Here is a 25,550-nt window from a genome sequence, read left to right as displayed (position 1 = left end):
AATTGTGTTTTGCTGCTTTAACATCCAAAAGGCTACTCCCAGAGCTAGGGATTGTAGGAGCCTAGTAGTATTCTGGCTAGACCCTCAAAATGCCTCCTGTGCTATGGGTTGGGATAGGGGAGAAATGCCATAGCACTGACTATTATGTTGCTTTGCCAGCAGAGAGATTCCCTTACGTTACGGCAGACCGGTTCTCAACTCGCGCCCCAATTAGCACACAGCTGCGGCCTAGCTATATGCTGAAAATTTCAAAATTTGTGCTCTTGTCTGTCAGGGGGTGGGCCTGGCAGAGTGGGAGAGCCAAAAGGCAGCCTTCAGGAGAGCTCTTGCCAGCAGGGGGCTGGTAAGTGCTGCAGGAGGACAAGGGGTGGGAGAGTGGGTATCTGGGCAGGTTGGGGGGGGGGCTCTGGGCAGTGAGGGGGGGACACTGGGAAGTAGGGGTCATATGCAGCCCACAATGATAAACTGGTTGAGAACTACTGCATTAGGGGAATCCACACATGTAATTACATTGACTTTGTATTGCTGCGAGCTGCTGGAGGATTCAGAAGGGTGTGGAGAGACTGGTCCCTTTTGTTCTAATCCCATTTTGCAAAATTTGTTGTACATGAACTATCATTTTAGTTAGAATATCTAGGGAGATGGGGGGGCAGGGGCGGGGGGTTTCACGGCAATTCAAAATATTATGCCACAGCATTTGTATGAGCATCTAAAGATTCTGATGGAACCAAATACTGAAAGTCATTTTGATTTTTATTCACAGAGAGGTATTATTGGAAGGTGGAACTGGACACCCAGATTCTGACCTCCCCCAGGATGCTGAGATTCCCCTTCTAAACTGTTGCTTTAGGCTATTGTTGTTGGCCTTTTCTCCTGCTGCTTTAGTTTTTCTTCCCTCTTGCTCTATGTACTGAATAATAATTAGGGCTATGTGAATTCCTACTTCTCCTTCTTTCCCCATCTGAAAATAAACAGGAGAAAATTCACGCACTGGCACTCATTGTCACAAATGCAGTGTTAGGTTTCTGAAATCATTTAAATTTGGTCTTTAGGAAATCTGCATCTGATGAAGTGGGTATTCACCCACGAAAGCTCATGCTCCAAAACATCTGTTAGTCTATAAGGTGCCACAGGATTCTTTGCTGCTTTTGCATTCATAAAAAACGTTTGCATATGCATTTGCTTCCTGTTAAGTAATTTGCTTGGAAATTAATTTTGGAAAGTTTCATGCCTACTTTTCAAAACTTGCCAAATATTTCTTGCAGGTTATGCTTTTTAATGAAAAAGTTATTTTCAGTTTTGAGACAGTATGTGAAAGACAGTGTCTCAGCTAGTGCTATTCAGTGGATCACGTATTTGGTTCATTTCCTAGTTTGCAGTGATGAAATTGTAACTGACATGATTCCCTAATAAATTCAACTGGATATTAGGTCTATGTTGTAGCACATCTTTTTTTCCTGCAGTATAGTGTAGACCTGTAATCTAAATACAATATTAAATGTGGGTAGAGGATTATGGGCAGGTGAATTTCATCTATTGTCAGTAGTGATAAGGCATTAAGAAGATGAAAAATGCTTCTTTGTTATCCCTGCTAACATTTTTCCTCACTTATTAGAAGTGTGAAAGGGCCATGATTTCCTAAATATCTGAAAACGGAAATAAAGGATACCAGGCCATCTCAGTCCAGCAGAACTCTTGGGTTGAATCCAGTGTGCTGCATATGGGGCTAGAGTTAGTATTCAACAGGTTGTATGCTTCTCACACAAACATTAATTGGTTCCCTCTTCAAGATCCATTTAAAAATGCCCTTCTTATTTTAAATTTGCTCCATGGACTTGCCTGGAGGCATTGGGTAACATTTTCACTCCCCCCAGTGAATTTGGAATCTAAGTCTCATTGACTTTCAATGAGATTTAGGCTCCTAGAATCCTATGAGACTCTTGAACGTGGCACTTCAGAGCCTAAGTCACTTAGTCATTTTTGAAAATTTTACCCATTGGCTCTATCTTTCCTTTTCTCCTTCCTTCTTCATCTCTCACTGTCCTCCCCACTGTGTGTGTGTGTCGCCATGAAATCTTAACATTGCTAGTGTGTGAGTCTCCTTCTCTGGGCTGGTCTACACTAGGGGAGGAAATAGATCTAAGATACGCAACTTCAGCTACGTGAATAACGTAGCTGAAGTCAAAGTATCTTAGATCGAATTACCTACCGTCCTCACGACGCGGGATCGATGTCCGCGGCTCCCCATGTCAACTCCGCTACCGCCGTTCGGGTTGGTGAAGTTCCGGGATCGATAGGAGTTCATTCGGGGATCGATATATCACGTCTAGATGAGATGTGATATATCGATCCCTGAGAAATCGATTGCTACCCACCAATACAGCAGATAGTGAAGAGGTAGCCTCTGTAGCTTCTGCCAGTGGAACCAGAGTTCAAGTATTGTTGAGAAATTAAGAGACAGAGGCAAGGAACAGAAGCTATGTCTTAAGGTAAAATTGAAGTGAGGTAGGTAGTTGATGACATGGGGAAATACTGAAAAACTAGTCCAAATAATAGGAGCTGGAGAGAAGGAGTTCTCACACCAGTAATGTTAAGAAATGGTAGCTATTATTTATGTCTACTATTTCATTGTTTGTAATATGTCAGAGAGATTTTAAGTCAGGCAAGTTGGAAGCATATGTTTAAACATTCCAAACGTATTTGGCGATTCCCTATACGGTTCTTTATTTGATGATATAGAAATATATTTACTTCATACTTGAATTATTTTACTTTACAGAGTATCTCAATAGTACCAAGAGTACAAAATGAAAGCTACAATAGAAATGAACTTCTTAAATATGCTTATGGCTTCTACTGCTCATCATCATGACTAACCTTTGGAAGGAAATGTAATTAAAATTGATTTTCCACAAAGCTTTGAAGATTCTCATAGGTGATGTACGAAATATTTCGGTAGTACTGAAACTTGTTATCCCTTATTTGTGCTGCAAAACAGGAATGACTGTATTTCTCACATTCACTTCATGCAGGTGACATCCTTTGAAGATACAGCACTGTTTTAGTAGCACATAATGGCACGTACGATACATACATTAGTTGGGGAAAATAAATTACTTGCCCATGGTTTTCTCAATATGTAGCCCATTAAGTCTAAAGAGCACGTAAAAGCTAATGTCAGACTTCAGTTTAAAGGATCATTAAATAACTATTCTAGTAAACTGTTAAATGTCTGATCCTTGTTAAATCTTAAGACTTCCAACAGCCAAGTACTGTACACACATTTGCCAAAATAATGTTTCTGAAGTCTTGTTACCAACTCGTTTGTAAAGCCTCTGTGAACTTTTAAGTATAAAATAAATGTTGTTGCTTTCGTTCTAAGAACATGTAATTTTTCAGTAGCAGACTCCTTGTTGGCATTAACAATCTATTTTCATAGTGCATGCATCAAAAGAGAATGTACTTAACAACATCAGAAAAATATAATTGTGCTTTCCATTGTGGGGAAAAGATTTTCCAACACCTCCTCTGGCACTCACTGTCACAAATGCAGTGTTAGGTTTCTGAAATCATTTAAATTTGGTCTTTAGGAAATCTGCATTCATAAAAAATGCTTGGATATGCATATTGCTTCCCCTTCCCTTGCTTGGCTGTCAAAACACACTGATGCTTTTGAAGATTTATGGTAGATGGGTAATGAGATTGCTGAATGTTAACTGCAGCATTCAGAATTCATTAGGGGGTAAAAAAAAGAGAAGGTTATTGGGACTTCAGCACAGTGCAGATAGGTGATATAACTTTGTTTTCAATCAGGAAGCTTAAACATAAATATGTTACATTTTTGATTTAGAAAAACATCCAGTCTTTATGTCTTCCAGAAGTGAAATAAAATCTTTCATGGAAAATAAGGCAATGTCAGGTTGCATTCAGTTGAACACAGTGAGTCAGAAGGACATTATATAGTTTTTCAGTAGCAAACAACAGAGGCATGTGAAAAGTACAACAGAGGCATGTGAAAAATCAAAATCAGGTTATAGCAAACAAGCTCCCATGCCTATATAATTGTGTGTGTGAAAGAAAATATGTTAGCAAGTCCCTCCAAAAGGGATAATTAACTATTGATGAGAAATTTAAAAGTCTGACTTGCAGGGTTGTAACTAATGGCTGCAGTTCATGCTATAAATAAGGAAGGAGAAAGGTCAGGAGAGTATCGCACCTTTGTGAAATAAGCTAGTTAATGGCAAGAGTCCAGTGACACTGTGGAAAATGTGTAAAGATTTCCCTAAGTTTGTCCCAGATCCTGAGTTTCTTAATGAATTTGTAAAGAACTCCTAACTGTCCTCAGTAGGAGTTTGTCTGGAAAGTACCTCAGGATTTGGTCCCCAGAATTCTACCGTCTATGCCAGGGATTGGCAAACTTTGACATGTAGCTCGCTAGGGTAAGCCCCCTGGAGGGCCAGGCCAGTTTGTTTACCTGCCGCGTACACGAGTTCGGCCGATCGCGGCTCCCACTGACTGCGGTTCGCTGCTCCAGGCCAATGGGGGCAGCGCGAAGTGGCGGCCAGCACATCCCTTGTCCTGCACCGCTTCCTGCAGCCTGCATTGGCCTGGAGCAGTGAACCCCGACCAGCCGAACCCGCAGACGCGGTAGGTAAACAAAACAGTTCGGCCTGCCAGGGAGCTTACCCTGGCAGACTGCAGGCCAAAGGTTGCTGATCCCTGATCTACACCTTTTGTATGTGGGCTGAGCCAATCTATAGTGCTGGAATCAGTACAGGGCATTGTTCAGTACTTTATTGGTCCTACTTGAGAGATGTAAATAAAGAGACTACTACCTTTAAGTAATAGTATTAAGGAGGAAACTTAAATGCAGAGTTCAGTTGAGTATTTTGCAAGAAAAAGGGTAAAGGAAAATCTCAACTTTAGGTTGTGACTTAAAATGGGGAAGTAGATGCTTTTTTCAGAAATGAAGTTGCAAGTTTTTTTCGGCAAATGTTCTTCTGCAGCTTTGTCCCCCACTGTAATTTCCACTGGTCCTACTATTAACATCAGGGGGGCTTTACATCACAGAAAGTAAGCCACTGATTTTGTTGTTAATTTTAGCACTCAAGTTTGAAAGTTTTGCCCCATGTGTTTAAGTATTAGATGCCTTAGAAATATCTGTTTTGTGGGAGGGAAGGGCAGAGAAGGGAGATTCCAGGGAGAGAGAGAAATTAAGATATATAGGTAGAATTGTTTCATGTTTTTTCAAAGTTTTCCAAGAAGTGTCAGCACATCTTTAGGGAAACTGTGCTATATGTATACAGGCCCATACAGTGATATGAAATGTACTCTCTGCTAAGAGTACTGGTGTGAACCTTTTTTTCCAGGCTATGTTGCCTGCCTCAATGGAGCATATATCTGATCCAGCAGCTGAAGCAGAAAGGTAGAGCACATGTGGCCTCAAAGAAGGTGCAATATCCTTCACAAGGGAGGTTGACCACGACTGCTGCTTCTCTTTCTCACCTTTCTTTGAACAATTTCAGATTCTTCTGTGGCCATGTCAATTTGTAATAAATAAAACAAAACATTCTCAGACACCCCCACCCCAGCACCATACTGTGTCTAATGTGTAATAATCTTTAGGCTGTTCAGTTTATAAATCATGACATCTGTCAGTTATTTGGCACTATAATTCATATTGATCGTGCATATCAACATCCCTCACATGAGAGAAATGCCAGAGCAGCAATGATGTGGGCTGAGGAGAAGGTGAAATTGCCTTATTTGGGTAAATGCATGTGGGAGAGTGCCTCAGATCAGGAGGAGACCAATCTGCATGTCATGTTCCCAACATTGTGGTGGTACAAAAGCTTAAAGTTTCGGATAAGCACTAAACAGAATGGGAGGAACAAGACATACTACCAGGACCCAAACTGCAGCATCACATTAATATTTACTGGGTATGTTTTTATACCCTCTAGTCAGATTGACAGATGTAGCTGTATTTTAAGGCAGCATCATTCAATGAGGAGGAAAAATTATGGAGGGGGTTTTTTTGTTTTGTTTTTTTTTAACAAATCATCTCAGATGTTCCTTAGAAGGAGGGAAGCTGAGTGCTGGTGAAAAAAGAATGTAATTATTCCAAGCCTTCTGACAGGCCTGTACTTCTTCCTTCCAGCTTAGCTGCTTTGACCACAGACTTGGGGCTCGTGGGACATGGACCAGATTGAAAAACTAGAAGGAGACAGATGGTTATTTGTAATCATCATGTAAATGTAAATCCTATAAAAATGTTGTTTTTACTCCTAAGGGCTTGAACGCTGCTGTAGTGGAAAGTAGGATTAAGGGATAGCTTTCTAGCCTACAATAATTTTGACCCCTGTACCTCCACCCTCATAAAACATTGTTTTTTCCTCTGGCTCTTTTAAACACATTGTTAGAGCCCTGATTCAGTATCTATATAATTTCCTGAGTTTATGGGCATCAGTTTGACCAGGGCCTGGATTTGGGCCTAAGCTGGCAGGTGCTGGTAAGCAGTTGCCTTGGTAGCGGGACTTTTTTGTTCATTATAGCAGGTGCATTGCCTGCAAGTGTTTATCTCAATACTTCTATTGCTGGATGTAGTTGCTGCCAGTTAATATACTTGTGCATACTTCCCAAATTGCCTTTCAGAACTTCAGATGAGAGATGATTCTTCACAGACATCTATCTTGTTTGATCAGTCTCCTTGCAGCTCTAAAGTATGGTTGTCTGTGACGCTGCTCAAACTTTAATTAACTTTTTGTCCCCAACATCATCATCAAACTATATGTACAATATGTGTATCCTTTTCAAACATCAAATCCTTAAGGAATCCAGTAAGGTTTCTACTTAGTGGTGCTGCAGCAGAATGCCAATCATAGATTTCTGAACCTCAGATGTAAGGAATATGCCTCACTGAGGCTGGCCTGATGGCATGGCACTGTTTGTGCTGTCATAATTGACATCTGGATTTAGAAGTGGCCTGAAGATTCTTACTGCCTGAGGATATCAGGAGCACTATGGAAGTTATGGTGTGGAGTCACACTGGGCCGGATGTTGGCCATACTTCTCGTCAGTATCCTTTGTCACATGTAGAGTAACACTAATGACAAACATAAAGGAGGCTGTACATCCTCCTTTAAGTGCCAAGATTAGGTCAACTAATGCTCAGAGGGTGAGACTAGAGCAAAAAAGGACACTGGATGAAGAAATTGGAATTGTCTATAGCCTTCCACCACTTACCTTTGAATTTTTAGACAGCCATTATTTGTAGACTTCTAGAAAGACTCTGAGAAGTGTTGGGTTTTGGAATGAACAAAAAGGCTCCAATCAGTGTCAGGAGATGGTGTTCTGCTAAGATACACTAATGGTTTCTTGAAAATATGAAGAAGTCGGGAATAATTTGCTGAAAAAATGTTCTGCAGTTCTCAGCCTTTTCTGTTTTCACAGACCATTGAGCTGTTGGATATGATGAATGCACGAAGTTGAGGTGCAACTTTTTCATGTGTGTTTCCACATTGTAATGTGTAAACTCAACTTTCAGCTGATGCTGGTTTCTTCCATTGATTCCTGTGCAGCTGGGTTTCTTGCTGGTGCTGCTGGGACATTTGAATTACAAGCTACCACTCTGAAACCTCTGCCTCTAAGGCCTGGTTTCCACAAAGCTAGGTTGGCATGACCCTCCTTGTGTCAACCTAATTGTGCATGTGTCTATACTTAGATTTGTCTCCCACCAACTTAAGTGCTCCATTACAGCGACGTAGTAACACCACTTCCCTGAATAGCATTGAGCCATGTTCAATAGGCTGTGGTCGATACAGTGTGAGTGCAGACTGTGTTACTTATGCCAACCCTGACAGTCTTCCACCAGCTGTCCCACAATGCCAAACAGTGATTGGTCTGATCACAGTTGTGAACTCCACTGCCCAGGGGTCACAGAGACAAGAAGGCTCCCTCCTCTTCCTTTTAAAGCCTTGTGAATGTTTGAAATGCATTTTCCTGATTGTTCAGCTTGGCAAATACATCTAGCAACTCTCCGTTCTTGTGTACAGCTGCCCAGCTGACCATACTGGCTACATGCTCTGGTTTGAAGTATACAAGAAATACTGGATCTCTTAGGCCTGTGAGGAGAAGAGTCTGTGCAGGTACAGCTATGGACCAGCTGTAGAAACATGGACATCTATAAGCAGATTGCACTGAGGATATGGGAGAAGAGGTACAACAAGGATCAGCAGCAGTACTGCATGAATGTCAAAAGGCCAAGGAGGCCAACAGTTGATTTGGTGCCAAATTAAAGATCTACCACCTTTACAAAGAGCTATGTGCCATACTTGCTGGAGACCACCACCTGGCACACCATTGTGGTTACCTCAGAGGAGCCCAAGCCACAGGCCTCTGGCACGAATAATGAGGAGGAGGAAGATGGGGATCTGGAGAATCTAGCTATGTCACAAACCAGTTTGAGACTGTTTGAGACTCCACCACAGTCCAGGTGCTTCCAGTAGTCAAACACGGGTGAGCACGATGCAGGGAAAGGAACCTCAGGTGAGTGTGTAATTGTATTTCCTGTTACAGTGACTACTTTTTGCAGCCCCAATTTAACATAACACAGCTACTGACTTTTTTATTAATTTTCTCATAGTAGAAGAAATAGTGGTACAATAAAGAGAGGCAGCATCATTATCAGCTTTTCATTCTCTAGAGTGAAGTGTGGAGACCACGGGGAGAGCATTTTGTTTATGTACACAAGGCTGGCCTTGATTCGTCCTGAGAGATCTTGAAGAAACTTTCATGGAGGTACTTTGCATCATCTCCTGAAGCCTTCTAGGGATGGCTGCCTTATTTCTACTCCACAGTAGGATTCTTTCCCATGTCAGTCAGCAATAATTTCAGCAGGCATCATTACAGTAAACAGGCTAACAACATATGGATCCAGAAGACTTTGGTGGCCTACCCTCAGAAGTGAGATATTAGTTAAAATCACCACCACCTCCGGAAAATGGTGCCAGTTATTCAGTGTCATTGTTGTATACCCACAGTGTCACGCAACTGAGAAATTCTCTCCTCATTTCCCTCACTCCTGGTGGGCCATTTTCACCAACGCTGATGCTGTTAGTAGTGCTGTGCACAAGCCCTCTAAAGCAGAAGTGTCAATAATCATGTCTTGTTTAAAACGTTAGGGGAGCAAGTTCTGAATCTTAACTTACGCTTTCACTTGTGACTATTCTAACAATGGTACCTTTGTGTATTTTATCTGTGGCTGCCACTGTTGCGGCCTTGAGGGTTCCCCCTCCACACCTGCAGAATGCCTGAGCCAGATAACGGGGGGTGGGGGGAAGGACTCAGGATGCAATCAATGTGATCCTACAATGCAGTGCTGCATCAGACCATGAATAAAGCGCCTGAAGGGTAAATATTGCAGACAGCCTGGAAGGAAAAAGCAGACAGAAGAAAGGCTCAGGAGTCCCAGCAGGAAAAGGAAAGGGAGATGCATACACCAGGACATAATGGGGCTTCTCCGGTAGCAAAAACAGATATTGCAGACTCTTGTGGACCTATAGGTCCAACAATCCCAGGCTCGCTTCTCTTTGTTACCCATGGAGCACTCCTTTGCAGCATTTCCCTACCTCCCACAACATTCCACATGGTGTCAAGAATCACAACCCTACCCCCACTGCTTCACACCAGGGGCCATTAAGGACAACCACAGCTTCATGTACACTGACCTGTGAAAGCCACAGTTGCTGCATGTGTAGCTAAAATGGACATGAATGTTTTTCCCTTGTTAAGTTCTGTTCCATTAATTTATTAAGTTTTTAGCATATTTGCTTTTTAAATTGCACAGATTTTTCTTTGTACTGGAACTCAATAAAATTCTATTATTTGGAAACATTTCATTTTTATTAGTTCACAACATATGCTGCAGCGTGCCTAGTGGTTCTGAAAGCGCCCACTTAATTGTTACTGTACAGTGTGAGATGATTTATTGGATCAGTGACAAACATGGTAATAATCATAAATGTACAGTAAGCCCACTCCAGAAGCAACTTTTCCCCCTTTGCTTCACCGATGTTATGCATCAGACAGCTAAAATCATTGATATTTTTTTCACTGAGATCCAATCTTGTGAGTAAATACCACCAGTGTTCCTTCAGTCTACTCAAATCCATTCAACTGTCATTCTGTAACCACAGAGCTGGTAGTTGAATCTTTCCTTCGTATTGTCAAGGTGGTGGGTTATGGCTTCCTGAGCAAGGGGTAGGTTGGGTCCCACATGGTCACTGTTGGCATTTCAATGTCAAACTACTGGTTGGGAAAGAGTCCGTGCTTGTAGCTTTCTGTGTTCTTACAGATGCATACATAACGCGCCTTCCCTGACCAATCAACGCTTGTGCTGTTGAAGCTTCTTCAGTGATGCATCAAACCTTGCATAACCATAGAAAAATAGAGGTACTCTGTGTGCCAAAATAGGGATTTGTGTGCAGTCTATAACCCCATCGCAGTTGAGGAATTCCGTTGGTGCAAATCCATCTACTATGTCTTTCACATGGTTGAGAGTCATACTCCTGCGTAGCAGGAGGCTATTAATGGCACTGTGCACATGCACGGCAATGGCCTCCACAGTGGATTTTCCAACTCCAAAAGGATTGTTCACTGACTGGTAGCAATCTGGTGTTGCAAGTTTCCACAGTGCAGTTGCCACTCACTTCTCCTCTGTCAGTGCAGTGCTCTTTCTGCTGTCCCTGTGCTGGCGGACTGGGGCAAGCTCAGCACACAGATCCAGGAATATGGTCTTCCCCATCTCAAAGTTCTGCAGCCACTTCTAGTCACCCCAAGCCTGCGCTACAATGCAATCTCATCAGTCAGTGTTTTTCTCAGGCCAAGAAATGCTGCTCCACCATCTGCAGCTGCTCCAAGAATGCCACCAGCAACCTTGAATTGATTTTCGCTATGTTTCATAGCAATCTGTCCTCCAAGAAATTGTCATGTTCGCCAGTGATTTGGTGATTCTTGCAGCTCTGCAAATACTGAAGGATTGTGTGTCCTGTGTTTGCAATGCTTATGACAATAGTCCAAAGCTGTGCAGGCTCCATGCTTCTGACAGAGATGGGGAACAGCGAGGAGGACCACGTGGGTTCATGGGATTTTTTAAAAAGGCACAAAAATTATGGGATATAGATAGCATTATGGAATGGAATCAGTTGCATGCTGGAAGTTGATCCACTTCTCTCAGTCACCCCATGCAACTTGTTTCTTCCTCACCATATATTGCTAAAACTTCCCACTGGATAGCAGCAGGTTGTATGCTGGAATACCTAACCGGGGTGCACCACACTGTGCATTGACACAAGTGCTCTTGGTAAGCACATGCAGCACTGATGCAAGGAGCCAGGTAGGACATGCACAAGGGATATGCTAACTTTTGTGGCTTTATGGCAACATAACTTGTGGCAGCAAAAATTTGTAGTGTACACATGGCCTTTCAGACCTTCATTTCCTCTTATTTCCTAGGGATGATGTTTTTGGAAATGTTTTGGAGAGCCATGCTGATCTGATTGATGTTTGTGCTTTGTATTGTCCTTATTATAATGTATGAGGGAGCCCTGAGTCACGTATTCATCCTAAATATCATCAAGTGATCTCTATTCATACTTATTCCTCCCTTTCTTTTATGCCATCCTCTTGTTCTTCATCCTCCTTATTCTTTTCATTTCCCTTCCTTTTACCCTCTTTCTTTTTTCCCCCATTTCACCTAACACATTGTTTTGTGCTTCATAATTCCTGTGTTCTTGGTCATCTTTATTTCACCAACCACCACTATTCTTCCCCTTTGTCTCTATCTGTTTTCTTCTTTTCCTGTTTTCCAATTTTCTCTCCTGCATTTTCTAAAACATAAGACACTTTCAGAGGTACATAGTTAGATAGATCTGTTACAGCCACAAGAGTCAAGTTTCAATGTTGTTCTCCCCACTAAATCGCAGTTCTGTGTTCCATCCAAGCCACACTTGATATAGAAAAAGAGTAGAGGGGAAAAGGTGAGTTCAAACCTTATTCTTGGGTGGCGGGGGCCCTACTCTGCTCCTAGCTTAAGTCAGAGCAGCTTCCATGTTGCTGTAACTTACTCTTGCTTTCCTGTGGCCCTCAGAGATTGTTCTGGCTGCTGAAAATGATCACAGTGTCCTAGCCACGCTCTCAACCTCAACCCCGTGTCAAGAACTGTGATTGGGTGGTATGGAACCATGATGCTTTGGGGAACGTTTTGGTGTACCCTGCTAATTTTATTTCCTTTTTGCATCTCTGGAATTGCATTAAAAGGGCTGTAATATAATGAAGAACCAGGTCATACGTATCTGTTTAACTTTTAAAACAATCATGAGTTTAGTAGCATATGTAATGAAGATGGAACCACTTGATGTTGTCCATAGGCCTCTTCAAAAGAATTAATGTCTGTCACTTGGCAGATTTTTAGTTTTAGAAACAGTTGATGCTTGGCAGCAGTTTACCAGTTGTGCAAGAGGCTATTTCTCCACTCAAAAACATTTCTCTTTCTTTCAGCTCTCAGATATAAGAGAAACTTCCAGAAATGGGTGGTTTCGAAAGTTCCTTTCCTGGCCTCTCCCTTGAAATTGCTGCTGATGTTGCCTTTCTTGGCTTCATTTGGAAAATACTGTCTTTCTAATAAGATTGCCACAAACACATGTTGTTGTGCCAAATTGTTAGCAGCCCATAATCTTCAACATGTTATTTCTGTATCATGGGTTACCCTCTTTATATTCCATTTTATCTCAAAAACCAAAAGACCCTATTTTCTCTCAGTTTAGTTATTGTGGATCAAAAATTGGCATTGGACAAGCAATTTGCATTAGTCAGAAATACCTTTTCGGTTCAGGCTTTTGGCAAGAAATTTGTTTGGAAAGCAATGCTAAACAATGCCCTTCAACGTACTAGATGTGCTACTTTGGAAAAGGTTGGGTCCTTGCCAAAATGCAGTTTGTTGCCCTCCACTTCCTATCATTTTTATTTTGTACCTCTAGAAATGGCCGAAATAGCCCCTCCTTTTGTGTTATATAATTTGTATATATATATAATTTCCTCTCCCCATTGGATTTACTTATGTATCCCAAAATGCTGAACGATAACTGTAAACCCACACCTATATTGAGTTCCACAATTATATGCACTCTCACCTCAGCAAACCCAGAGGCTAATCCTTGTGCATATAAATAATAATTTAGTCTTGTCTGAGAACAGAAAATACGCAGTTTAAAATGTTATTTTTTTATTTTATTAACAGTGAAAGCAGTAAATTAACTCTGCCTATAAACTGAAAGTGACTAATTTCTATTAAACTCTTCCTGACTGCACTTTCACTAGGATAAAGTGTTTTCTAATTTCTCGAAGGGCCCTGGTTTCATTAAGGGTGGGAACTGTGTTAAAGCAGTAATGAAGCCCATACGTACCTGATATTCAAGAAGAGGAAATGCCCTAAATTCAATTTCAGTAGCTCTATCTAGAGCTATTTTAAGTCTGATGTTTATAAGAATGACAATTAACCTAGAGACGAGGACACACATGGAGGAATAATGATGAAGTCGATATCATTTCAACCCACACAGGAACCAACTCGCTGGACCTAATCCTGCTTTACAGCAGCATGATTTACATAAGGAGCTAGCATGTGTTGCCTAATTTAGTTTTCAAACCTCTTGGCAATGTATATGCTTTTAGGCAGTGTGAGACAAGACTGGTCAGGGCTGCAAGAATAGCAAAGGAATAGAAGAAGCAGGTGCACTGCTAGCATACTGTATATCAGCTCAACTTCTTGACATCTTTCAAAAACACTGATCATTTAGCACCAATTTGATCATCAAAAATAATCCTTCCTGAATAAAGGCAAAACTCCACAATTTGATACCAGCGGTGTCATATCTAGAACCTTTTCATCTACTCAGTAGTGGGGGAAAAAATCACTGACAAGAAAGGTGCCAGTTGAAGAGAAGAGGCACACCAGATTTTTAAAAGGTTACCACCAATGTCCAGCGTGCTGCTATCTTTAATGAAAAGAGTTCAGTGTCAGACCAGAACTACTGCCATAAGGAATATTTCTCCTCAGCGCGTCAGGCTGGCCAGATGTCACTTGGCAGGTGGATCTACAATAGAAGGATAAAAGGATCAGTGTGTATATTGGTCCTTTTGCTTTTAAATGATGAGCAATGCATTTACTTTTAGCAAATGTAAAGTAAAAACACGCACATCTTGTCTGTGTTCATTAGATAAGAGGGGCTACCTGTTGAGTCATCTTTCCTCTTCCCTCTGCCCTCAATAACATATTTTGCAAGGAGTTTTACAGTGCACCTAGTATACAAAGGCATCATTTGAATAACTTGGAGGCTACTTTTACTGGAAAAACAATTTGTTTGCCTTTAGCATGTTGCAGTTCCAAACCAAATAGTTTTATTTTCCTTTCCTCATTTGTTCTGTTAGTGCTACGGGATGACTTTCGCCAAAACCCTACCGATGTTGTTGTGGCAGCTGGAGAACCTGCTATTCTGGAGTGCCAGCCTCCTCGAGGACATCCTGAGCCCACAATCTACTGGAAGAAAGATAAAATCCGCATTGACGACAGGGAAGAGAGAATCAGTGTAAGTCCTACCAAAATGCCATTGATAGATAGTTATCCACAATGTTTTTTAAAAAATATATTTCTCCATGGATTTGAATGAGCATTGAATAATTTACATAGCAGTGTCCACAAAGATATAACCCCCCGTCATTCAATTGGCTCCCTGCAGGGAAATTCTTGTGCTTATATGGAACTTCACTGATGTTTCTGGGACACTAGGCAAACATTGGGTGTCCATGCACAGTTCTTATTGTAGGACTGAAGATGTAAGTATTCGTATTGGGCCTGCACCACACCCCGACTAGCCCCACAACTAAACACCTTGGAACTCTGAAACTGGAGCAGAATTTCCCAGATTGTCTCTACAATGGGCCAAACCAAACCCTCCAGTGCTAACCTTTGAAAGTTAAAAATTTGCACCTCAGGTCCATCTTTAGTCATAGAGAGACTTGGTATCAAAGTCTATAGTTAAGATTGTTTACTATTTTCTACTAAATATGCTGTTAACTTTGCTGAACTTTAATCAGGAAGCAATATTTTATGCTGACTATCTGCCTATCAGCTGAATATTTTGAAAAGTTTAAGCATAAATGGATTAGCTGTTTCTGAGAACAAAGTTAGGAAAAAAATATCATTTTGTCCATGTTAAAAAAGAACTGTTACAGCCGTTTCTATTGATAACTCTTCTATGCTTTGGAGTTGGAGTTGCCCAGATGTCAGGGATGTCTCTTTGCCTTCCCTCTCAAAAGCTATGCAAATTTGTCCAAGATATAAGCTTCTTAAAAATACTAGTTTGCACATGCTCAGGAGACATTTGTTAGAGTTTGGCAGCAAAATTCTCTGAACATTCCATCTTCCATTGGGCATGCTCCAGTGTGTTAGTGCCCAGAGGATGTGGAGAAGAACAAGGAAACAGCCTGACTTGAATGCAAATGAATGAGAAGTGGAGGAAAGTGAGGAGAGGAAGGAATTGGTTGGGAAAGTGGGGAGGAGGCATTGATAGATACCAAGGACACGAACCATAGGTTGTAAAAGAGCTGAACTGGACAGAGATGAGAATGAATCAGGATTGTGTAGTGAAGAAGGCTGTTATCTGTAAAACCCTTGCACAGGCAACCTTAATACTGGCCTTTCCTAACTTTTGAGTAGTTGGCTTTGCAACCTTAGTATTCCTTTAACATAGTTATTTTATACATAATACATTTTGACCTTGTTCAGTGCTGGTATAATTTGATACAATGGTGGCCTTTGGAAACTCGATTGCCTTTGATGTGTAAAGATTTGCAGTTACATAGTCTCTCTCTCTCTCTCTCTCTCTCTCTCTATATATATATATACTATTCTAGGTGTTGTGGGCCAGACTGTCTCCACTAAGTTCTGCTCAAACTGGGGGAGGAAGAAAGAGTAGCAGGGAGCTTACTACACTTCCCTGTGTCTCAGGTTATAGTGGCTCCAGCCCTGACTCAAGTTGAAGCAACTGATTGGCTGCTCTAACTTACAACAGCTTCTTAGAGTACATACAAAGAGTACATACATTTTCTGAAAATTTGCAGCTCTGAGCTGTGCCCTTTCTTCTAATCAACCTGATCATTCTCTTCTTCACTATGCCTGTGTTCAGGGGTTGAAGTGAGGTTGATATAGAAGTCAAGGGAATTCTTAGTTGGGCAACTGCAGATTGTTTCCATCCCATTTGCACCAGTCAGAAATAAGGAGAAAATCTGGCCTTGTAAGTACAGAGAGTACAAGGGAATACTACAGATGCTGAGATCAATTTACTATTGATAAAACAGGCTTTCTTTTAAAGTGCCACTATGGTACAGTAGGCTTACAGATTAATTTACTAGAAATAGTGTAGCAGATGCCACATATATCACCAAAGAAAGGTAGCAAGAAATGTAATTGTTTGGAAATGTAAGGGCATCATACAAAAACAAAAATTTGGACAAGACCAGAAGTGGGGTCAAATATACTTCAGAAGAGCCTAATATCAAGTAATATTGGTATTGTTCAATACCAAATAGATGGCCTGATAATCCTTAAACAACAAATGTCAAAGCTTTTCTTTAAAAAAAAAAAAAGACCCTCCCGCCCATATTTGAGATCTTTGCAATCTAAGAGCTTCCCTTTATTTCTGATTATTTATGTAAATTAAAATGTATTTTCTTTGCTACAAACAGATACGAGGTGGGAAACTAATGATCTCAAACACGAGGAAAAGTGATGCTGGCATGTACACTTGTGTCGGTACCAACATGGTGGGCGAACGAGACAGCGATCCAGCAGAGCTGACTGTCTTTGGTAAAACTTTCCTCAGCTTTTGTTTTATTTTTACTATACATGCAGAATATTGAATTGATCTAGCTGAACAGCCAAACCAGATGACAAAGTCAGGGTAACAAAAGACAGAGTAACTACTAATGTGCAGGCTACATTTCACAATTTTCCATGAAGGACGAGTTTCAAGGGTTGCAGGTAATAAGTTGGAAGCTGGGATGAAGCAGTCGTTTTTTTGTGAGTCCATAGTTTAAATCTAATTGAAGGTCCTTGATGAAATGCATAAACTCAGAAACCTTAATCCAGTAGATAATGGTTTCCCCCACAACATTACCGAGTATAATTGAGCCACTTTTAATACAATATCTGCTTAACAGAGACTTGGACCAACATAGCCCGTTTAAATAATTTCTTATTCCCAGAGGGCTCTGAGATCAAAGCTGTTATAGCACAGCACACAGAAGCTGGATCAACTATACAAAGTCTTTAGATAAAAAATATCTATATAGTTAAGAAGCTGTTCTCATGAGTTTATCACATTTTACTTTAAAGCAAAAAGTATTAGACTGAGTATTCATCTCTGAGTATTCATCTCTGTTTTGACTCCAGTTTTCACAAACCACTCTGTCAGCTCTCCATTGACCCTTACTGCATACCAAGCGAGGCTATACAAACTCTACAGTACTTGAGTCAGCTTATTTCTAGCATTGTACCACTTGAGTACTTTGCACAAAGCCTCTCAGTTAACAGAGTCAAATGCTTTCTTAAAGGCAAGGAATGTGCAAAACAGAAGTTTGTTGAACTTGGTGTGTCTCTCCAAGATTTGACCAAAAACAACTGTCTGATCTATGGTGGAGTGCCCAGGTCTAGAGCCAGTGTGTGACTCAGAAAGGATTTCTTCTGCTCTTTGTTTCTTTCAGCTGTGAATCACTTTACAGAATACCGTGCTAGGAATAATCATAAGACTTATTACTTGGTAGTTATTGCAGTTATTTCAAGGTCTTTACCCTTTCCCCAAATTAGGTTAAATAATTTGTAAAGGAGCATGACTGTCTCTTCCACCATGCTTTAACACGTCAGGTAGTACGCTGTGTGGACCAGGGGCCTTGTTGTTTTTCAGGGACCTCATTGCGGCTTTAATTTCTGCTTCCATTATGTGTTCTTCGTTGTTGCTTTTGTAGCTGATGGCCTCAAGGACATCTGGGTCAACTTGACTATTCATGTGGAGTAGTGAAAATGTTCTTTCCATCTTTTGAGTTGATCTTCCATTGCGTAGCTGACTTGTTACAGGTATTAAGTTCTGTAATTTTTTTTTCAAGCTCTTTGTCTTCTCTCTCAAGCCATTCTTTCTTAGCTTTTTTGACTCTTCATTTTAGTTCCTTGTTGATCTGTTTGTTTTTCTGCCCAGCACAGTCTTCAGCTTTCAGATGTTCTTGAGATGTTTTTCTTTTTTTGATGGGATTTTGATCTTTGGTGTCACCCACTTTTGTCCTTTGTGGATACAGCCTCATCTTTAAAACCTCCTCACTTGTGGCATGAATGATGTTTTTTTGCTGTGTCCATACTTGTTCTATTGTTGTGTCATCTAGGTCTAAATGAAGGGCAAAGTGGCCACTGATGGTATTCTGACTATTTTTGCAGATTTTGAAATATGAAGTCTGATTCTGATGGTAGTGATCACTGCTTGATGGTCTGAGTTTGCATTCAGACTTCTGTAGAAGTGTCCAGTCTAATACACTTGTTTTCAAGCATTGTCCTACTAGGATGAAGTTGATCATGTTTTCTGTAATACTATCATTAGAAATCCAAGTTTCTTTATGCAATTGCCTGTGCTGAAATGCTGAGTTTGTTATAAACAAATTGTTAAATTGCTTCAGTTCTGCACTGTTATCACCTCTCATTTCTTGATCCTATTTATTCTTTCCCCTGGTGTTCTCTCAGGCCATGTTATCACTCCCAGTCTTGACAGTAAATCCTTTCATTACAAGCAGAAGATTTCTAGATGGGATTCGTGAAAACTCTGCTTGAAGATGATTGTAAAATTGGTTTGTGGCCCTGTTTGTCATATCTAATAAAGTATACAATGTTATCAGTCTTTGCACATACACACAGATCAAGATATGTTTCTCCATTTCAAACAAATTGTGAGCATGAAATGGTTCCCTTTAGTGAAGTTCCATGACCACCTGTGGATTTGCCATGATGCAGCATTACGTGACTGTAAACTACCACTCTACTTACTTCATGACGAAGCATGAAATCACATGACTTTTTTAAATGGTACTTTAGCACCTTGCAACTCATACCAGTATTGGATTATAGTTTCAATTACAACCAATAAATCAACATTATTTTATATTATTTTATAATATTAGAGATTGAGAGAGAGACAGAGACAGAGAGACAGGACCTCTCTTCTTCATCACTTTGAGTACTAGTAATTTGTGGTAATAATCCCAGTAGATACTAAACAGATTGAAGTCCAAGTCTGCAAAGCCCTAAGGTTCCCATAACTTGTTAAAGGAATTAAATACTAGGTATAAAATCATATGAAACATACATTTGAATTCCTATACTGCAAAGTCATGAGAAGTATTAGGTTTGCCTTAATATGCAAACTTTTAGGTAGTCAATTACAATCTTCTGAAAATTTGCTACAGGATATAATCATAGCAGTCAACCAGTAAAGTGCATTCTATGCCTGGCTTCCTAGTACTGTATAAAGGCAATGGTAAATTAAATTAGCAGTTTTGATCCCACATAATTGAGTTAGTCTATATAAGGAAATCTGTACTTAGAATTTCCTTGCTGTCCAAATTCTTCCAGCTCTTCAGGATTTTTTTTTTTTTTTCTGCAGCAGGAGTACCACACAGGCCAATATGTTCAAAGTTGGATGCTGAAAGTTAGGCACCAAAATGAATGTTTAGATGCCTAAATATGGATTCCCTGATTGGTTTAAAAATGTTGGCCTTGACACTTAAAATAAATCCTGGACAAGAAATGAATCTGCCTTTACTGGAAAATTAAAAGGATTTATTAATGTTACTGGCAAATATACAGAAGCTACTGATTATGGTAGGGAAAAGGTCATTTATCATTAGCCACTCTTCTCCCTTTTAAAAAAGCCTCAATCCAAAACAAAAATAAAACAAAACCCTGTGGCAAGCATTAGTGTATGTTGCTGCCCTACTAGGAAATGGAATAGTTCCATACTACATTTCCGGAAATCAGTTGTAGCTTGTTTTTGGCTCTGAAAGTTTTTCTATAATACCTTTTGTGTGTCACTCCTGATAGTTTTTGGGTTCCTAATGCAGTGAATTTAGCTTGAGGCAATGCCTCTGGAAAAACTGAGTCCGCATGGTGGTGACCGGTGGCTTGATGGGAACAGCAAGGATGTCTGGGATTTTAAAAACAAAAGCCCATAAATCCAAGACCTTAAATAAAGCAATACATGAAAACACAATAAAGGGATAGTAAAAAGGGGATGTGGATAGGTTGCAGTGTTTAGAACCCTCCCACTGAGATGCACAAGTATTACTAAATAATATTCAGAAATATTCCCATTAGAACTGTTCTCAAAACAAGCAAGTTACACTTTGCCCTCTGTTTATATAACTGATATTTTTGTGTGCATTTATGAAATCTATCCACATTTAATAGCATTTTCAATTTTTGTTGTAAAAAAAAAAAGAGGATTTTGTCACCCCTAGTCAAATTCTGAATCCTCTGCAAGCAGAAATTGTCCAACTTTTCACAGTAACATTTGAGAAATGTAACTGGTTCTATAAGCAGCACATCCTAAAATTAGTCCTGTTCTTTGAGTTGTGATACCAGAACAGCATTAGGCTTTACCAGTCCTCTTTTTCAGGGGTCACTGCTTGCTTGGGTCTTCTGAGGCTTCCAGGTGTTATCTCATAGCAGAGCAGCAAGAGAGCAAGAACACTGTCACAGAATCTAGGATCGGTGGATGACCGATTAAACAAATTTCAATCACAAAAAGCAACATGCTACTTTAGTTTATTATGGATTCATTTCCCCCCCTAAATTCTAAAGACCAAATTTAGAAGTGTAAGAGGTATAGATTAGTCTGATTTAAATTGTGCCCAGGTCTGAACAGGCCAGCACAAAAGTGGCTTAAAATGCACCTTTGCCCCCTCACTCCATTCCTGTGCTGAGCTCAGATGGAGAATGTAGCCAGATAATCTTGCACTCATTTGTGCTCTGTTAGAAGTTAGGCTCCCACAGAACCACTTATACCCACTCATCAGTATGCAAAGGTGTCTGAAGAACTAGAAGGTATAAATTAAGTACCATAGAAACTACTATTCTCACTGTCTTCTGTCAATTGCTTCTCTTCCTACACTCCTCTCATCAAAGATCTTAGCATGAGTTGCTCCTTGTCACTGTCTTGGACTCAAAAGTTCCAATTCATTGATGATGCATAAGGATGCATAAGCTATATGTTGTGTGAATAATCTGTCATTAAATCTAAGGGCCTCATCCAAAGCTCACTCATTGGCAGTCTTTCCATTGACTTCAGGAGGCTTTTTGATCAGGCCTTGAGAAAGTCAAAGTAATTAAAGGCTTTGAGAGGGAATTTAAGTTGGTGAAACACAACTAGAGAGGGTGCCAGAAGGAGATGTAAGTGACGCAGGTTAAACTCCTCTAAGACGGACCCATCTCTGAATTCAGCCTTGGTTAGTTAAAATGTTCCATATAAAGAATGCAAATATACCATACTCACAACCCTGAGGGGGGGGAGGGATAGCTCAGTGGTTTGAGCATTGGCCTGTTAAACCCCAAGTTGTGAGTTCAATCCTTGAGGAGGCCACCTAGGGATGTGGGGCAAAATTGGTCCTGCTAGGCAGGGGATTGGACTCAATGGCCTTTCAGAGTCCCTTCCAGCTCTATGAGATAGGTATATCTCCATATATTTTAGTTTTTACTTTTTGTAAAGGAGATAAGTTTATGTCACAATATTTGCTACCCCACAGATACTACCAGAATATCCAGATGTAATAGGATAATCAGCCAGGTATAAGAAGTGCTGATTAGATCTTAGATGTTTGAACCTAATATTTATAAAAAGGTATTACTGAAATCAATGGAGAGAGGTGTGTTGGTGGGGGGCAGGGGGAGAGACTTATAACCTTCAATAATAATGGTTCCAGTCCATTTACATGTAGCTTTCACAATTCTCACCACTTCATTGTGAAAACTCACAGAATCTTAATAGTGTATAAGGCACAGCTGTTTACAATAGCTGCACAAGTGCTTTACTTCCAAAATGACAAGAAAAAATAGCCTAAGAAAAGACACACCTTGGGAAGAATGTCCTGAATACAGAAACACCAGCTTTTGTCATCATATTTTTTACTTGCTCACTCAGCATGCACTAAGAACCTTCTAAAACATAGCATGACCCACACTCATCCTTTCATCTCCTGTGGACTTATTTTTGGCAATGAGAGCTTTGAGGCTATCAGGGTGGGAAGTAAGCCAAATCATGCTACAATTAAAATATTCACTCCACTGGCTGAGATCTGGAAAAAAATGTCTCTAATGTTCTTCCTTTGCATTAATATCTCTAGGTGAAAAAGCAGTTCCCTCCCCCCCCCCCCCCGCCTCACACACTTGCAATATTTTTTTTTAAAAAGCATTTTTATACAGGTTTGTCATGTTTCTTACTGGAAGGTGAAAACACTTTAAAAATGATTATTTCTTTCCAATAAAGAAAGAAAAAAGAGTTTTAAATTTGATTGAATCTACATAGTAGAGGACATGTTACATCCTTCACTCCAGTGATTATTTTGGCAGAAAAAGATATTAAGGCATTTTGGATTCCTTTTATTAGATTTTGACTTCCCATACATGGTCATCTAACTTTTCTGAGGGGCATATAGAGGGCAGTAACACATATTTGAAGACCATCAGGGCCTCTCTAATGGACTGCAGTATACACACAATTAGTTAAATAAAGGAAAAATAAGTACTGGGTCTCACATTCCAGGGTGCAATCCAGACCAGTGAGAGGGTGTGTCACCTGTGCCCTACAATCTTGAGTGCTTCAGCAATGCTTTGCTGTTGTAGCTTTCAACTTGGGTTCCTCACAATCAGCCTGCCAGCCGGTAGGTCACACCATGAATGTCTGTGTGTGGCCACAGTCCTTGTCCAGCAACTCCGACCCCAGCAGCCTGTTGGCAGCACACCAGCCACACTCTGGCTTCCAAAAGACTTGGTTGCTACTTGCAGGATGACCCCAATACACTCCTAGTCCCAAATTTTCATCTCAAAACACGTGTTCTGCACTGTCCATCCCTCTCATGGAAAGTTCAGGTAGTTTAGGTCCATTGCTTCTGTAAGGCAAAAATATCCAACAGGCTGCTACTTTAATTGGAGTTACAAAGCCATTCACAACACTGGATTGGTTTTGATTAAAAAATAAAACACATTTATTCAACAGAAAAGAGATAGTTTTTAAATTAGTACAAGTACAGGATGCTAAAGTCAGAAATGGTTAAAAGAGAAATAAAGATAATTCTCCAAAAAAAAACCTTCAAAAACAGACTCCAACCAGAAACTGCAGAATTGGAATTAATTTGCAAACTGGATGCCATTAACTTAGGCTTGAATAAAGACTGGGAGTGGATGGGTCATTACACAAAGAAAAAACTATTTCCCTGTGCTAATTTTTCCCCTGCTGTTACTCACACTTTCTTGTCAACTGCTGGAAATGGGCCATCCTGATTATCACTACAGAAGTTTTTTTCTCACGCTGATAATAGCCCACCTTAATTGATTAGTCTCGTTAATAGTTGGTATGGTAACACCCATCTTTTCATGGTCTCCATGTATATATATATCTTCCTACTGTATTTTCCACTGCATGCATCCGATGAAATGGGTTTTAGCCCACAAAAGCTTATGTCCAAATAAATTTGTTAGTCTCTAAGGTGCCACAAGTACTCCTCATTCTTTTGAAAGATACAACACTTTCTAATAACTAAAACTTAACAGACTGGACTTGGTTCAAGATATAATTCTCACTGCACACTCCCAGCAACAGGACTGACCAAATTTCAGGCCAGGATCTCTCCCAGAGTAAAATGGTGACTTCGTTTGTTGTCTTAGGTGACAAAGAAAGAGGGAGAGATACATGGGCTATTTTTGCTCCTCACCTTTATAGTCCAGTCAACCTTTTAAATGCATTTTCCTGAGTGGTAGCCCTAGATAATGTTGATTCCCACTGTGAGGCTGGAGTCATGGAGTCTCATGATGAAAGAGGTTCCAGGTTGCTGTTTGCTAAAATGTAGATTGATCTGTTACTGGCTCTTTTCTTTGCCATACAATAGCCACTTGATAGGTTATTGCCCATCAACTTGGATGGCACCTGACTAGAGGTGCCAGTTTGTCTTTTGGCTTTGAGAAACAGGATTATCCAGTTCTCAGACTTGTCTGATAACCCCATTTTAGTCATAATTTCAGTTTATGGTCATAACTTTACAAATAATGTTGCTACATACATCTCACCATGATATTATTGGCTCAGTAAGTTATTAGTTTTCAGATGATAGCTCACAAGACATAGTTGTACAAAGATTATTACAGTAGTGTTTAGGATGTGAATATAGGGTGCATTCAGTCACACTAGGACTGAATCATTGGTAGAGCCCTACCAAATTTGTGGCCATGAAAAACATGTCACAGACTATGAAATCTGGTCTTCCTCCTATGAAATTTGGTCTTTTGTGTGCTTTTACCTTATACTATGCAGATTTCACAGGGGAGACAAGCGTTTCTCAAACTGGGGGTCCTGACCCAAAAGGGAGTTGCAGGGAGGTCACAACATTATTTTGGGAAGGTCACAGTATTGCCACCCTTAATTCTGTGATAGGTGGCCAGAGAGTGGTGGCTGTTGGCCAGGCATCCAGCTCTGAAGGCAGCGCCCTGGCATCAGCAGCGCAGAAGTAAGGGTGGCAATACCATAAAACGCCACCCTTACTTCTGCACTGCTGCCTTCAGAGCTGGGAAGCCAGAGAGTGATGACTGCTGACTGGGGGCCCAGCTCTACAGCAGCAGCGCAGAAGTAAGGGTGACAATACCATACCATGCCATCCTTCTGCGCTGATACTGGCAGCAGCTCTGCCTTCAGAGCTGGGCTCCTGGCCAGCAGCCACTCTCACCAGCTGCCTAGCTCCAAAGACAGCACTGCTGCAAGCAGCAGTGCAGATATAAGTACCACAACCACCAGCTTCACAATAACCTTGCAACCCCCTTCCCTAACCCCTGCGCACATACACACACAACTTCTTTATGGGTCAGGACCTCTGCTATTTCAACAGCATGACATTTAAGATGTAAATAGCTGAAATAATTAAATTTACAATTTTAAAAATCCTGTGACCTTAAAATTGACCAAAATGGACTGTGAATTTAGTAGGGCCCTAATCATTGATCATCATCCTCCAAAGAAAGAACAGGATTCTCCTTCTGATCTGGGTAGGAAGGGTTCTGTAGGATTTTGTCTTAATGTCCAGTGAACTACTTAATCCAATTGTTCTCAAAGTGACTGTCTAAGGTGCTGCAGCATACTGTAGGTATCTATCTGGTTTTCTGATTACATTAACAAGCTACTTTTATAATTGCGAGC

At 40.5% G+C, this 25,550-nt stretch overlaps 2 protein-coding genes across 23 annotated transcripts in view; one reads left to right on the top strand and one right to left on the bottom strand.

Moving 5' to 3' along the window:
* The window catches only part of LOC127054628 (uncharacterized), a 600,194-nt gene that overhangs the window by 167,026 nt on the left and 407,618 nt on the right, over positions 1–25,550 (bottom strand). The window lies entirely within an intron of this gene.
* The window catches only part of ROBO2 (roundabout guidance receptor 2), a 1,593,247-nt gene that overhangs the window by 1,392,540 nt on the left and 175,157 nt on the right, over positions 1–25,550 (top strand). For all 22 annotated transcript variants that reach the window (XM_050956226.1, XM_050956216.1, XM_050956330.1 and 19 more), the window contains 2 exons: positions 14,488–14,645; positions 16,804–16,924. In XM_050956226.1, coding sequence (XP_050812183.1) covers positions 14,488–14,645; positions 16,804–16,924 — 279 coding nt within the window. The remainder of the gene's footprint in view (positions 1–14,487; positions 14,646–16,803; positions 16,925–25,550) is intronic.

Source organism: Gopherus flavomarginatus, chromosome 1, assembly GCF_025201925.1.
Source record: "Gopherus flavomarginatus isolate rGopFla2 chromosome 1, rGopFla2.mat.asm, whole genome shotgun sequence".
Lineage (NCBI taxonomy): Eukaryota > Metazoa > Chordata > Testudines > Testudinidae > Gopherus > Gopherus flavomarginatus.
Note: the sequence above shows the minus strand (reverse complement) of the source record. Positions and strands in the feature narration are given on the sequence as shown.